At 41.7% G+C, this 14390-nt stretch overlaps 1 protein-coding gene across 1 annotated transcript in view; it reads left to right on the top strand.

The window, feature by feature from the left end:
- The window catches only part of p4ha1a (prolyl 4-hydroxylase, alpha polypeptide I a), a 28455-nt gene extending 15432 nt beyond the window's left edge, over positions 1-13023 (top strand). Inside the window, exons 6-15 of the mRNA XM_080455320.1 lie at positions 801-1061; positions 3605-3849; positions 4412-4588; positions 5240-5310; positions 5965-6064; positions 6532-6585; positions 8186-8251; positions 8976-9044; positions 9178-9274; positions 10096-13023. Of these exons, the coding sequence (XP_080311446.1) occupies positions 801-1061; positions 3605-3849; positions 4412-4588; positions 5240-5310; positions 5965-6064; positions 6532-6585; positions 8186-8251; positions 8976-9044; positions 9178-9274; positions 10096-10166 (1211 nt within the window). The 3' untranslated portion in view covers positions 10167-13023. The remainder of the gene's footprint in view (positions 1-800; positions 1062-3604; positions 3850-4411; positions 4589-5239; positions 5311-5964; positions 6065-6531; positions 6586-8185; positions 8252-8975; positions 9045-9177; positions 9275-10095) is intronic.
- Positions 13024-14390: the final 1367 nt, after the last annotated feature.

The raw sequence follows: 14390 nt of genomic DNA, 5'->3' as shown, positions 1-14390 counted from the left end.
AGCTTTTTAATAAACGGGATACCAATTTCAGAAGCGAGAACTCATACAGGATATGAGCATAAGCAAGTGAAATTGGAAGTGACGACAAAAACAAACAAAAAGACACAATTTTAATTGTAACTTTATTGAATTTAAAGTGATAGTTCAAGCCTAAAATTGCTTTCTTTCTATCGATTAATATGATGTAATAATATGATGACCGGCAGCGGTTCCGGTAGGAGACACAAAGAGTCTCCTTTGTGTCTCCTACGGGAACCGCTGCCTATCAAATTATTGGCTTAGGAATGCGACAAAAAATAAAAAAATATCCATGAATTCAAGTCTCCATGGGGTGACTAATCGATAGAATTAGTTTTTTTTTTTATTAAATCAAATATAAACATTGCAAATATGAAAAGACAACAAACCTCATATGTCCAAAACTGTTACTTTTCAGGATTCAAATTCAAAGTAGCAGATCTACAAGCTCAAAAGGTTTCGAGCTTGTGGATCTGCTACTTTTGATGCTTTTGGGTGACGCTGTAGTGTGATCAAGTAGGGAATTAAAGTTAGAATATGGAGATGAGAGGTTTCTGCCTGACAACAGCTATATAGTATCATAATCCATAAGACATTCCAAAAAGGAAATGCACTACAAAATGAAATTAAAACATTTCTGTAAACCAAATCGACAAATAGACAACCATATAAGAACCTGGGAAAAAAGCATTACATTTGTAACAGCTTCTGTCCCTCCATCTGTCTCTCTGTCTCTCTGTCTCTCTGTCTCTCTGTCTCTCTGTCTCTCCGTCTCTCTCCAGGAACGTCCTCAGATGATTGGAGGTACAGGAGCAAGCTGACGGCAGACGACTGCTTTGACCTGGGGAAGGTGGCGTACTCGGAGGCTGACTACTACCACACGGAGCTGTGGATGGAGGAGGCCCTCGCCCAGCTGGACCAGGGCGAAGCCACCGACACCGTGGTGGATGCCGTCACCGTCCTGGACTACCTCAGCTACGCCATCTACCAGCAGGGGCATCTGGAGAGGGCCCTGGAGCACACCAAGAGACTGCTGCTGCTGGGTGAGTGGTTTGGTGGACAAGAGTACGTTCAGCCCCAGTACTTAAAAGTATTTCACCTATTTTGAGCCTTATCTTCATATGAAAGGCTCTTTGCACAGCAGCCATATTGGAAGGAAATTGGGCCACTTCCTTCACAGGTGTAACCAATGATGCTAATTAAGGTTGTGTTCCATTCTGGTCAAACAGAGTCAGGGCGCTGATATTGTGCATGTTGTGGCTCACTGGAAACACTCTGCTACACCAGTGGGTCTCAAAGTGTGGTCCAGGAACCCTCATGGTTCCTTTAGGCCAGGGGTTCTAAATGGTCCCTTATGGGCGTGTAACTCTGAGAGTGAACAAATGTCCTTGATATTAAAAAGTTAATGACCTGTGAAGGAAGTAAGGAAGAGGCCCTATGTGACGCGTTTTGCGTCACCTCCGTGCGCAAGCTCGTGCGCAAGCTCGTGAGTCGAGCCCATTGGTTGAAACCATTTTCACTCATTTATGTGTCTGGGCCCAGCCGTAATAAGCTGCAGTACCTATGATTGGCCAGCAAGTCCAATGCGCTTCACTGCTCCCTCTCAGTTCCGGCCCAGAACCGAGAACGAGCAGTGAAGCCCAGAACTTCTGGTTGCTTGATTTTTCGATTCCACCATTTCTGTCTACTCATTCTGTGTCTCAGAGGAGGGCCAACGATACCATCGATGGGGGATTCCAAGCTGATAGAAACTAAAGCCTTTCTCTTTCTGGAAAATTAGCGTGTTGAAATAGAAGCCATTGTTCTTTGTTGTTTGCTGTGATGTCCCTAGTGCCCACCTATCCTGTATCCAACCTGCCCACCGATGATGTCACTGGTAGGCAGGTTTCTGAAATGTACAGAGCCCTCCTGACTGACTGACTGACTGAATGTCTCAGAGTCTCTCAATACGTAAGGTTTCAACATTATATTGTTGCTAGATATGGGAAAACCATTGTCAACATCCTAATAGTCAGTTGTTTACGTCCATAAAACTTAACCCAGGTATGACTACTTGGGCCATGTAATAATAATTACACCTATTTGATCCCATGCGGGGGGGGGGGGGGGGGGGTTCAGCTTCACCTAGCTGATTGCTGCTCAAGTGACACCTTGACACATTGCCGGGGGCCGGGAATCGAACCCAGGGCTTTTCTGTTTCCCAGACGCTTTGAAAACCTGTGAGGTAGATCATCTGACGAAACCAGCAGTCTGTCAAAACTGCTCCACCAAATAAAAGTCTGCTCCAAGAGTGTTGGCCAACCGATTCATTGAGAAACTCAGCCCACCATAACAAGATATTAATTAGGGCTTGCCATTGCCGACAACATTGCCTCTGATCCCAACCATGTTCTGAACAGTGAATAGGAATTGTCACCATTAAACAGTCGATGCGAGGTTCCATGATTTAATAAGGTTAGACTGAGCCTGAGGCACTCTTTTGTGCACCAGTTAATCCTGAAATTGGAGCATAATCCCAGACCAGATGTATGTTGGAGGGCCTCGTCGTGCATTAGGTGATTGTGATGTTATGTTAAATGTGTGTCTATTGTTTTGTTGATGTTGTCTTCGGTGTTACTGACGATGCACAACACATTTCAGCGTATTCTGACTGTAAATTATCTTCTTCATCATCATGCATGGATTAAAGTTGTCAGCCACCACGATTTAAGTCATTTTCATAAGATTAAAGCATATTAGAATGGGTCAAACCGGCAATATTACCTAGATTGTAAACTGATGTTCAGAAGCATCCTCCATACAACCCTAATGGTCATAAACGCAAAGGTTAAAGCCTCAATCTGCAATTTCTTCAACTGGTTGGCTGTTTGTAGAACAGCAAAAAAAAATTTTTTAGATTAGTTTAGAATGACAGTACCTAATTCTACATATTGTGCTAATTGTTTATGAAACACAACATTAGTGTGGAGGACTCCTTTCACACTGCTTCACAAATCACACATTGGGACTTGGCCTAAGACAAGTTTTCAGTCGTGAGTCCTACGTTTTCTGAAAAACGTATGTTTCTATATCAGTGGTGCTCAAACGTTTTCGTGTCAAGGACCCCCAAAATTATATGTATTTGGCCGCGGACCCCCATCTCAAAATATTTTGTTCCAGGGATCCCCAGAAGCAAAGATTTGAGTTAAAAGTGTTTGCTTTAAAAATGTATAATATTCAAAGATTTGCACACATTTTCACAATAAAAAAAAAATAGCAGATCTACAAACTTCGTGCCACGCTATGAGCTTGTAGATCTGCTATTTTTGAAAAATCGTGAAAATGTAATGTGCAAATCTTTGAATATTTTTTTAAGCAAACCGTTTTTTACTCAAAACCTTGCTTCTGGGGGTCCCTGGAACAAAATATTCATAAAATATATTTTGGGGTTCCTTGACATTGAAAAGTTTGAGAACCGCTAGAAATAGAAACTGTCAGAAAACTGTTAGGATTTAGAAGGCATTTGTAGAATGTCAGGTCTTATACTGTAATGTGTTAATCCCTGTGTCCTCATGTCTCTCTCTCTGTACTGTATATGTGTGCTCAGACCCTGAACACCAGCGGGCCAACGGTAACCTCAAGTACTTTGAGTACCAGCTGATCAAGCAGAAGAAGGCAGAGGAAGAGGAGAGGAAAGAAGAAGAAGAAGACAAAAAAGGGAAGGGAGCGGAGAGAGAGAAGAGGGAGGCGGTCAAGGAGAAAGGTCAGAAAGGTCGTCCCACGTTCTCCACAGACTACCTGCCTGAGAGGATGAAATACGAGAAGCTGTGCAGAGGAGAAGGACTCAAGATGGTAGGAGACACACGCACACACACACACACACACACACACACACACACACACACACACACACACACACACACACACACACACACACACACACACACACACACACAGACAATACTTGTGAGTACATGAACATTTTAGGGTTATTTTACGTTGTTTTTCACGCTGCAACGTGTTGGGAGCTTGTAGATTGACACTGCTTCTCAAATTCTACTTCACTTGTTGGGATATTTGGCCCTCGCAAATATAGTAACACACACACTCACTCACTCACTCCCTCACTCATTGACATACACAAATGCGCATGAACGCAAAAATGCTCACATTGACCCATACAATCTGTCTGTCTCTTTCTTTTTGCCTCACTCTCGCTCTCACTCTCTACCTCGCTCTCTCTCTCTCGCTCTCTCTACCTTGCTCTCTCTCTCTACCCCTCTCTCTCTCTCTCTCTACCTCTCTCTTTCTACCCCTCTCTCTATCCCTGTCTCTCACTGCCTCTCTCTCTCTCTACCTCTCTCTCTCTCTCTCTCTCACTCTCACTCTCACTCTTACTCTCTCTCTCCCTCAGACCCCCCGCAGGCAGAGCCGCCTGTTCTGTCGTTACTACGACAACGGCCACCATCCGGTGTACGTGATTGGTCCGGTGAAGCAGGAGGACGAGTGGGACAGCCCCCACATCGTGCGCTACCTGGACATCGTGTCAGACCAGGAGATGGACAAAGTCAAAGAGCTGGCCAAGCCCAGGGTGAGACTTCACACCATCACCACTAGAGGGCACCACAACCCTTATTAGTAGTAAATGAAGTAATGTCATCAACTTTCAAAAGTTTATACCAAACGAACCTTTCCTATATGGATGTTCTATTTCTGACAGAAAGTTTTATAGTTTTGTATAGTTTCTAAGTTGCATTGTAACACACTTTTTTTTTACACTTTTATTTATTCCCATTTATATTTAAAGGAGTAGTTCACCCAAAAAACTACTTATTTTCTATAAATTGCACACCCCATGAAGCCTTGAATTCATGGATAATTGTTTTTGTCACATTCATAAGCCAATAATTTGATGACCGGGTATATTTCCGGTAGGAGACACAAAGAGTCTATTTTGTGTCTCCTACCGGATACATTAGTAACTAAATTATTGCACTAGGAATGCGTCAAAAACAAAAAGGTGAACTACTCCTTTAATATTTAACTGCACATACATTGTTTTGTTTTGATTGTTTTGTTCCCCCTTTGCTTTGGCAGTGTAAAAGTATGTTTTTTTCATGCCAATAATGCTCATTTGAATTGAATTGAATAGTAATGTGATAACTGTCTCTCTCTCTCTCTCTCTCTCTCTCTCTCTCTCTCTCTCTCTCTCTCTCTCTCTCTCTCTCTCTCTCTCTCTCAGTTAAGACGTGCCACAGTTCATGACCCACAGACAGGAAAACTGACCACTGCTCACTACAGAGTGTCCAAGAGGTAAGAGTCTAAAGATACCTTCACACTGTTTACAAACCATCATATCATCGTGAATTTAGGTTGAAAGAATATAGAAAATGATGACCTGGGGAGTGGTAGGTAACACTAAGCTGGGAATCCAACCCACGCTCCCTTCATTTGGGAGAAAAAAGAAAGCAGTCGGTGTGTTGTTGTGTGTACCCGGTGGTGCGCCCGGCCGTGCACCACGTTATCAAAAACAACACCACGGAACAGACGGAACAGATCGATAGACGGACACAAAGAAGAACAAGAACTTTAGCTGCTGTTTGTGGTCGTAAATGGAAATAATTCCATTCGGTCGCAATCCACACAGACCGAAGATAAACGAGGGAAGACAGACAGACAGACAGACAGACAGAACTTCCTACATGATTTGAACAGATAATCATTGAAGTGGTCTGATTAATAGATGTGTTTTGCTTTTGAAACTGACGCCTTGTTGTGTTGTTATTTAGCATTATTTGGGGCATGGTTATATTCATGAATGTTATTTCATGGTCAGGCACTTCATCCTGGTGCTGTAAGTTGATCAAATATGAGCCTTCCCAAACGTCAGGCTCACCTGCTGCCTATGGTGCTGTGTTGTCAGTGTAGAGTAGACATTAATTGTGTGTGTCGTGTTCTGTGCTGCAGTGCGTGGCTGGCAGAATATGAACATCCGGTGGTGGATCGCATCAACCAGAGGATTGAAGACCTCACCGGTCTGGACATCACCACCGCAGAGGAGCTACAGGTGACAAACCCTTTCCACCCGTGATCTGAAGACTCGCCTCTTCAGACTCCACCTTAGCCCGTAGCACTTGACCTATAGTCTTGACGACCATGCAGACTTATGCGTGTAATGTGTAATTTAGATTGCATGTTATTTTAGACTGATTCTAGGTTCTTGGTTTACCTGTGATCCTATAGTTTACTGAGGCACTACACCGTCTCTCTGTATTTGATGTATGTGTTTACCGTGCTTACTGTAAGAATGTCTGCTAACTGCCTACATTTTAAATTGTAAATACATCATACATTCAGGGTTGTCAAAATACAGTGTCAGTGACATTATAACTTATCACAGCGATACGTTATGTCACTGATTCTGTATGAATTAACTTTGGCACATTAATAACGGCACCCAGTTGACATAGTAATTGTAAGGAAAATTACTTTTAACTGCATTCTGTATTTTGTTGTGTGTGTGTGCGTGTGCAGGTGGCCAACTATGGAGTTGGAGGACAGTATGAGCCTCACTTTGACTTTGGACGGGTAAGAACCAGTTTCTTTGGTCCATTCCTGGCTCACTCTCAGATCACTTAAATTGATTCCTGTGTGTAAATTGGACCAGTAACAGTATACAGTTGTGCAGATGCAGTAACGTTAAAGGTGTGTCATGTACCAGGGTGTACACAAAGTCTTCATGCAGACCTCCATAGAAGCTGCACTTCAGTACAACATTGGCGCTCTTCTCAGAGTAGCCAGCAGATGGCGCAGTGAGCACTGGTCGGTGTTCACCAGTTCACTTAAAGGAGGAGTTCACCCAAAAAATTACTTATTTTCTATCAATTGCACACCCCATGAAGCCTTGAATTCATGGATTTATTTTAGTTTTTGTGGCATTCCTTTTCTTAAATTTTTATCCCACGATTTTGTAACCCTATTTTTTTACACCCAGTGCCAATTGTCTATGTAATCCTGGGCACTACCTTCCCTCTGCCAACCTAGGGAGGCCAGGGCCGAGCTCATGCCTCCTTCAATGCATGAGAGCCAACTGACCTTCTTGTCACCTGACAGGGGAGAGTTTCCCTGGTTGGACGTAGCGCGTGGAAGGAACAACCAGTTCCTTTCCCCTCCATCAGGCGCCCTGGCTGGCCAGGGGGAGGCGGTATATTGACCAGGATTACTGCATGTTTTTGTGAGGGTACCTACCCTAGGGGACACGGGGAGAACATGCAAACTCCACACAGAAAGGCCCTTTCGCCAACCCCACCTAGGGTATGGGCGCTGATGACGCGGAGGAGAGAACACGCCCACAGCGTCCCCTGTGGGAATTGAACCCAGGACCTTCTAGCTGTGAGGCGACAGCACTACCGACTGCGCCACCGTGCCCCCTTTTGTGGCATTCCTAAGCCAATAATTTGATGACCGGGTGTGTATCCGGTAGGAGACACAAATAATCTACTTTGTGTCTCCTACCGGATACATTAGCCGGTAGGAGACGGGAATCAAATTATTGGCTTAGGAATGGCACAAAAACAAAAATAAATCCATGGATTCAAGGCTTCATGGGGTGTGCAATTGATAGAAAATAAGTAATTCTTTGGGTGAACTCCTCCTTTAATACTGTATATAGGTAGAGCGTTACCAATGTTTTCTAGTATCCATTCCTGTGGGACCATTTGACGCACATTTGACTTGACTGCATCATAAAAGGTCTCAATTGCAATGTATTGATCTTAGGAAGAGGGGAAAATCCCTCACACTGAAGCTCAGTTTGACCTTCAATAAACTCTGCTGTAAGTGAAGACTTCCAATGCGTTGGCTGATCACTCCTACGCACCTGTGCAACTAAGTAGGACATTAGCAAAGGACTTACTTTACTAATGTACTGATCTTAAAATGTAAACATGCTCAAAATAAATCGTATATTGAAACACATACCCATGTAATGATCTGTTACCCTAAAAGGACTCTGGGTCGAGACTTAGACTTGTCACAAATTATGCCAATGGCTTCAAGTGTAAAATGCAGCTTAATAAAGGAAAGCGGATGAGATCCACTGTACTAAGAGGTCATGACCAGCAGGTTTTGAACCAATGACCATTTTGTTTAATGCTCAACTGTCCTCTCTGTTGTCTTGCTTCCACAGAAAGATGAGCCAGATGCCTTCAAGGAGCTGGGCACAGGAAACCGCATCGCCACCTGGCTCCTATATGTTAGTAACTGTTTAATAAATCACATCAACCCTTTCCCGATACCAATGTTTGAAAAGATGCCTTACTAAATGACTTCTCTCATCTCTCAACTGTGGCATGGAACGACCAGTGGTGGGAAAAGTACTCCTTAAGTGAAAGTATCAATACTGCAATGTAGAAATACTCTGTTACAAGTAAAAGTCCAGAATTGAAAATCTACTTGAGTAAAAGTATTGGTTTCAAAATGTACTTAAAGTACCAAAAGTAGAAAGTACTCTTTATGCAGAATGTCCCATTTCACAAGTTTTCAAATGTTTAACTGAACTGAAAGATTTAATTTTGTTGGGGTTTTTATTTTATTTTCCTGTATATGCATTTTGTTCTGTGCTATCCTTGAAGTCATGTTAAAAGAGGACAGGCTGTGATAGGAAATCTGAAGTTTGAGGTAGACTAATCTTTTAAAATGATCAGATCTACAATCTCACAATGGCTCACAATGGCTGAAATGTGTATAAGGCTGAAGTGGTTAATGTATGTTTTGTTTTGTAATAATTATCAAAATCTACAAAGTAACTACTAACCAAAGTTTTCAGATAATTGTAGTGGAGTAAAATTACAATATTTGCCTCTGAGATGTAGTTGAGTAGAAGTAAAAGTACTGAAAATTGGAAATTCTCCAGTAAAGTAAAAGTACCTCAAAATGACTTACTTAATTACTTGATTCTCTTCTCCTCTGTGCTGCAGATGAGCGACGTGGCCTCGGGGGGCGCCACCGTCTTCACAGACATAGGGGCGTCCGTGGTGCCCAGAAAGGTACAAATCACAACACATCTTCTACATCACATGACATCACATGCTGATAATGCTAGTAGAGACTAGAGCAGTGGCTATCAATCCAATCCACTTTATTTATAAGTGGTTAAGAGTCTGTTGTGTTGTTGTTTAGGGGTCGGCAGTGTTCTGGTACAACCTTTATCCTGATGGAGAAGGAGATTACAGAACCAGACATGCAGCCTGTCCTGTACTGGTGGGGAACAAATGGGGTGAGTTGGCCATCATTTATTTACTCTGTTGTATTATGAACAGGGAACGCATCTGTGTAACCACGTTAACCATTATTTTATACTTTGGCTATTAAAAATAGCAGATATACAAGCTCGTAGCTTGTAGATCTGCTATTTTTGAAAAATCGTGAAAGTTTGTGCAAATATTTGAATATATATATATTTTTTAAGCGAACATTTGTGACTGAAATCTTTGCTTCTGGAGGTCCCTGGAACAAAATATTTTCAGATGGGGGTCCGTGGCCAAATACATATAATTTTGGGAGGTCCTTGACATGAAAAAGTTTTAGAACCACTGATATTATACTGTTGCAACATTAGGATTTAGAAGACATTTGTAGAATTCCCCAGAAGCAAAGATTTGAGTTAAAAATGTTCGCTTAAATAAAATATATATATTCAAAGATTTGCACAAATGTTCATGATTTTTCAAAAAATAACAGATCTACAAGCTATGAGCTTGTAGATCTGCTTTTTTTTTAATAGCCCAAAGTATAAAATAATGGTCTAGCGGTCCGGGCACATACCACATAATGCTGGTAATCCAGCTTGACAGCGTGTGTCACGAGTTCGACTCCCGATCCCGACGACCTTTGCTGTGTGTCGCCCCCCCATCTCTCTCCCCATTTCCTGTCAGCCCACTATCCTATCAATAAAGGCAGAAAAAGACCCAAAAATCTAATATGACACAGTATGCGTTCCCGGATTGAATGGGCAAAACACACACACGCTAAACAGACAGACATCAAACAAGTGTGTGTGTGTGTGACGCCTCTTAACTGTACTGTCTTTGTCTTCAGTTTCTAACAAATGGATCCACGAGCGAGGTCAGGAGTTCAGGAGACGCTGTGACCTGACGGAGACGGTCTGATGCCCCGCACTCCTCTTCGGGGGGCCCGTCCTCGCCCTCCAACCATCCTCTTCCACTTCCTGTTCCTTTGACTGCTGACTCTGAAGTGACACCTCTATTTTTACCTGAAGTATGTGTGTGTTCGTTAGTGTGTGTGTGTATGTGTGTGTGTGTGTGTGTGTGTGTGTGTGTGTATGTATATATGCCTGACTCAGCGTGGATTTTTTGTGTGTGTGTGTGTGTGTCAAGTTAGTGCCTTCTTTTGTGCACAGTAAAATCCTCAGTGTTCATTTAACTCTGGGAGGGTTAAAAATGGACCCAAATGGATCCTTCATGGTCCAGTCAGTTTTATTTACATAGCTGCCAAATCACTACAAAATGTTATCTTCACGACACTTTACACATAGAGCAGGTTAAAGGGATAGTTCACCCCCACAATGACTTTTTTCCATGTATTCAAGTGTCCACAGGGTGACTAATCGATTGGAAAAAAGTTTTTGGGGGGTGAACTATCCCTTTAAGACCAGACTCTATGGGTCTCTCTCTCTGAGTTGAATGAATGCTGAGGATTTGACTGTGTGGGTTTTTGCACACTCCCTTCACCTCGACTCTCCTAAATATTGACCATAATATTCACACGGAAGACATTTTTCTCACGTCTTTACATACATACAAGTCTAATTAATGGCGTTGCGCTGTTAGTGTTGAAGTTACTCTAGTGCAAGTGGTTCTCAAACTAGGGTCCGGGGTCCTTGAGGAGATTCCCCAATGCAAAATTTGTTTCACCACTTTAAACGTTATTATATACACCAGCTGTTTGAAAATAGCAGATCTACAAGCTCGCAACATGTCGCATTTAAAAATAAAAAAAAATTCTAAAAAACATTTTGAATATTTTTTAAACATTTATAAACGCAAATCTTGCATGGGGGTCCCTCCCTGGCACAACACATTTTGGTGGTCCTCGGACAAATATACATTAAATTGCTGGTCCTTGACGTAAAAACAAGTTTGAGAACCACTGCTCTAGCGACTAGTGTGTGTCAGTGATGTCCTCATGTCACTGCCCCGCTGTCTCACTCCAATCAGCACTGTTCGGGTTTACCTTCTGTCCTGCGTCGTCCGATTGGACAGTTCTCCATTAAGACCCGCCCCCCTGACCACATAAACGTCATGTACCTGCAATGTGAGAGGAAAATATGAAAAACATGAATCTCTCTGTCTCTCCGTCGTATTAATCCTGGATAACACGCCCCCCCCCCCCCTCTCTTCCACCAATACCGTGTGTGTGTGTCTATTTCAGCCCTGAGGTCATTTACAGTGCTTCAGGGAGAAACAGCAGATAAAACACTGATATTTGTAGCTAAAGGAAAGAACACTATGTCTCTCTGTGCCTGTCAACCACTCCCTCCCTCATTTGAAAGGAGCAGAGTTACCAGAAAAATGCACTAAAATATTAGGAGCAGTTTGTCCTTTATAATATGCTGACACTTTTTGCATGAACCCTGAGTTTAATGTTCAGGGATCATATGGCTTTTTTCGACTACAAGGACTAAGTGTACCGTGCCTTTAAAAGGGTATTTCACAGGTTCTGTTTCCAGACACTACATAGGTTTCAGATAAGGTTCTCAGTATCTAATTTGGGCCCTGCCTACGGGGTAGTGCTAACCCCGAGTTCTCAAAACTCACAACTTGTACTTTCAAAGGTTTTCGAAAATTGCCGATCTATAAGGTCATCTACTGTGAGCTTGTAGATCGGCTATTTTCAGCTTCTTTTTTAATTAGTTTTATTCATAAAGTAGTGTACCTCCCTGGTTGTGGTTGTAATGGAATCTTAAACGGCGACAAAATCACAGAACTCAACGGTTTCTGAGAAGTGCAAGGTTATGATTTAGCCTTTGTAGTCGAAAAGAGACGATAGTCTAGTGGTGTTTTCAGCCAGTGGAAGTCACACTGAATGATCCATCAGTAGGCTACCTGGTTGAGAGCCTATTTGAGTCTAGTGTTGCACTATGCCAAGTTATACCGTTAATAAAGAATGCCTTGTTTTGCAGTACCAATTCAGGATAGAGGCGTAAGAAATGCATGAAGGAGGACTTTTACGAATTAACCCATTCAATCCGGGAATGCATCTCTGTCATTTTAGATTTTTGGCTATTTTGAAAAAAAAGAAAATTGCAAATATTAGATTTTTTGGGGGGAAATTTGTAACTCAAATCTTTTCTTCTGGGGGTCCCTGGAACAAAATATTTTACAAATGTTAGCTTTAAAAATATATATATTCCAAGATTTGCTAAAATTTTCACGATTTAAAAAAAGATTAGCAGATCTACAAGCTCATAGCGGGGCACTCAATGAGCTTGTATATCTGCTATTTTTGAATAGCCAAAGAAATCTGAAAATGACACAAATGATGCTTTCCCAGTCTTTAAGGGTTAAACCACTACAAACACAGCCATGTCAACCATCATGCTTAGTTCATCTTTTTCTCCCCATAACGTGATGCTCTGATGCAGTTTTCTGTTAGTGCTTCCATCGTGGGGATTTTAGCTTGGAAGTGTCAAAGGTCATTGAAACACTGCTTTCATTTGGCCCCGGTTGTGTCGGTAATAAAGACGTTATGTAATGTAAAGTATTTTTGTATTAATCTTTCCATCCATTCATTCAGCCCTCCATCGTTGAGCCGTACTGATCTGTGTAAAATAGGAGAAATGTTACTTTGCAAAAACAAACAGCTCGCCTGTTATTTTATGCATCTGTGTGTGTGTGTGTGTGTGTACTGTATGTATGTATGTATGTTTGCGTGTGTGGTTTTACCTCTATGTATGCAGAGAAAGAACTATTTTATAGATAAATAAATTTGATGTGAATATTATAATCCAGTGTGATATAGTCTGTGTATGTGTTCTGTATTCTGCAACTCAACTTTAACGTCCCATAACGTGTAAGGCAGTCGGGGGAACTATCGGTTGGCAAGACCTGTACCGCGAGTTAGAATCCACACCGTGGTGCTTCCGGTACTTTGACATTACTGGAGTATTTCCAAACTTTTACGTCTACTCCACTACATCTCAGAGGCAAATATTGTACTTTTACTCCACTATTATTTGAAAACTTTAGTTGCTTTGCAGATATAAATGATTACATTATAAAACATACATTAACCACTTTAGCCCTATTTTATACCTAGGCTAGTTGAAAATAGCCGATCTACAAGCTCACAACCTATTTTGATACCAATACTTTTGTACTTTTACTCAAGTAAACTTTGAATTCCGGACTTTTACCTGTAACAGAGTACTTCTACATTGCAGTATTGATACTTTTACTTAAGTAAAACATTTTAGAGTACTTTTTCCACCACTGCTGAGGATCTATGCGAACTAAATTGGCCGTGTTCTGGGGAGGGAGATCTTATCGACTCCAATGGGCTGTCACATGAGCCAGTCAGGGCAGCAGTGACAAGACTACACAGAAATGTGTGGGGAATGCAAGAACTGGCATAAGACTACATTGGAAGAAAAAGGTGGGAAAACGATAATAAATTAACCCATTAAGACCTGAGGCCGATTCTACAAAATGTCTTCTAAATCCTCAACAGTTTTCTGAAAAACGTATGTTGTATCTATATCAGTGGTGCTCAAACTTTTTCATGTCAAGGAGCCCCAAACGTATAGGTATTTGGCCGCCGTCTCTCCATCTCCAAATAATTTGTTCCAGGGACCCCCCAGAAGCAAAGATTTGAGTTAAAAATGTTTGCTTAAAAAATATGTTTATATTCGAAGATTTGCACAACTTTTCAAGATTTAAAAACATTTGCAGATCTATACAAGCTCATAGCAGGTTGCCGTGCCGCGCTATGAGCTTGTATATCTGCTATTTTTTAACAGCCAAAGTATAAAATAATAAAGGGGTTAAAATCTAAAATGATACAGATGCTTTCCCGGTCTTAATGGGTTAAAAGACAAAAAAGAAAAAAAACAGTTCAGTACGTAAATGAAAGGTCAGAGATTCAGTCCCCATGACCAGATCCTGTTTGAAAGCGCCCTTACAGACAGTACGTACAAACGTTCACAGACGTCAGCAGTATACAGAACAACAGAAGCATTTTAATGTTCAGAATCCATTTAGTGTGGAATATGAAACTTCATAGCAAGGCAGGTGGTGTAGTGCAGTGTGGTGTTCACAACGTTCCAAAGATCCCAACATTAAGGCAAATTTAGATAATTACATCATTTATTTATC

The sequence above is a fragment of the Gymnoscopelus braueri genome (genome assembly GCF_963280865.1).
Source record: "Gymnoscopelus braueri genome assembly, chromosome: 17".
Classification (NCBI taxonomy): Eukaryota; Metazoa; Chordata; class Actinopteri; order Myctophiformes; family Myctophidae; genus Gymnoscopelus; species Gymnoscopelus braueri.
This window is presented reverse-complemented; position numbering and strand designations above follow the sequence as displayed.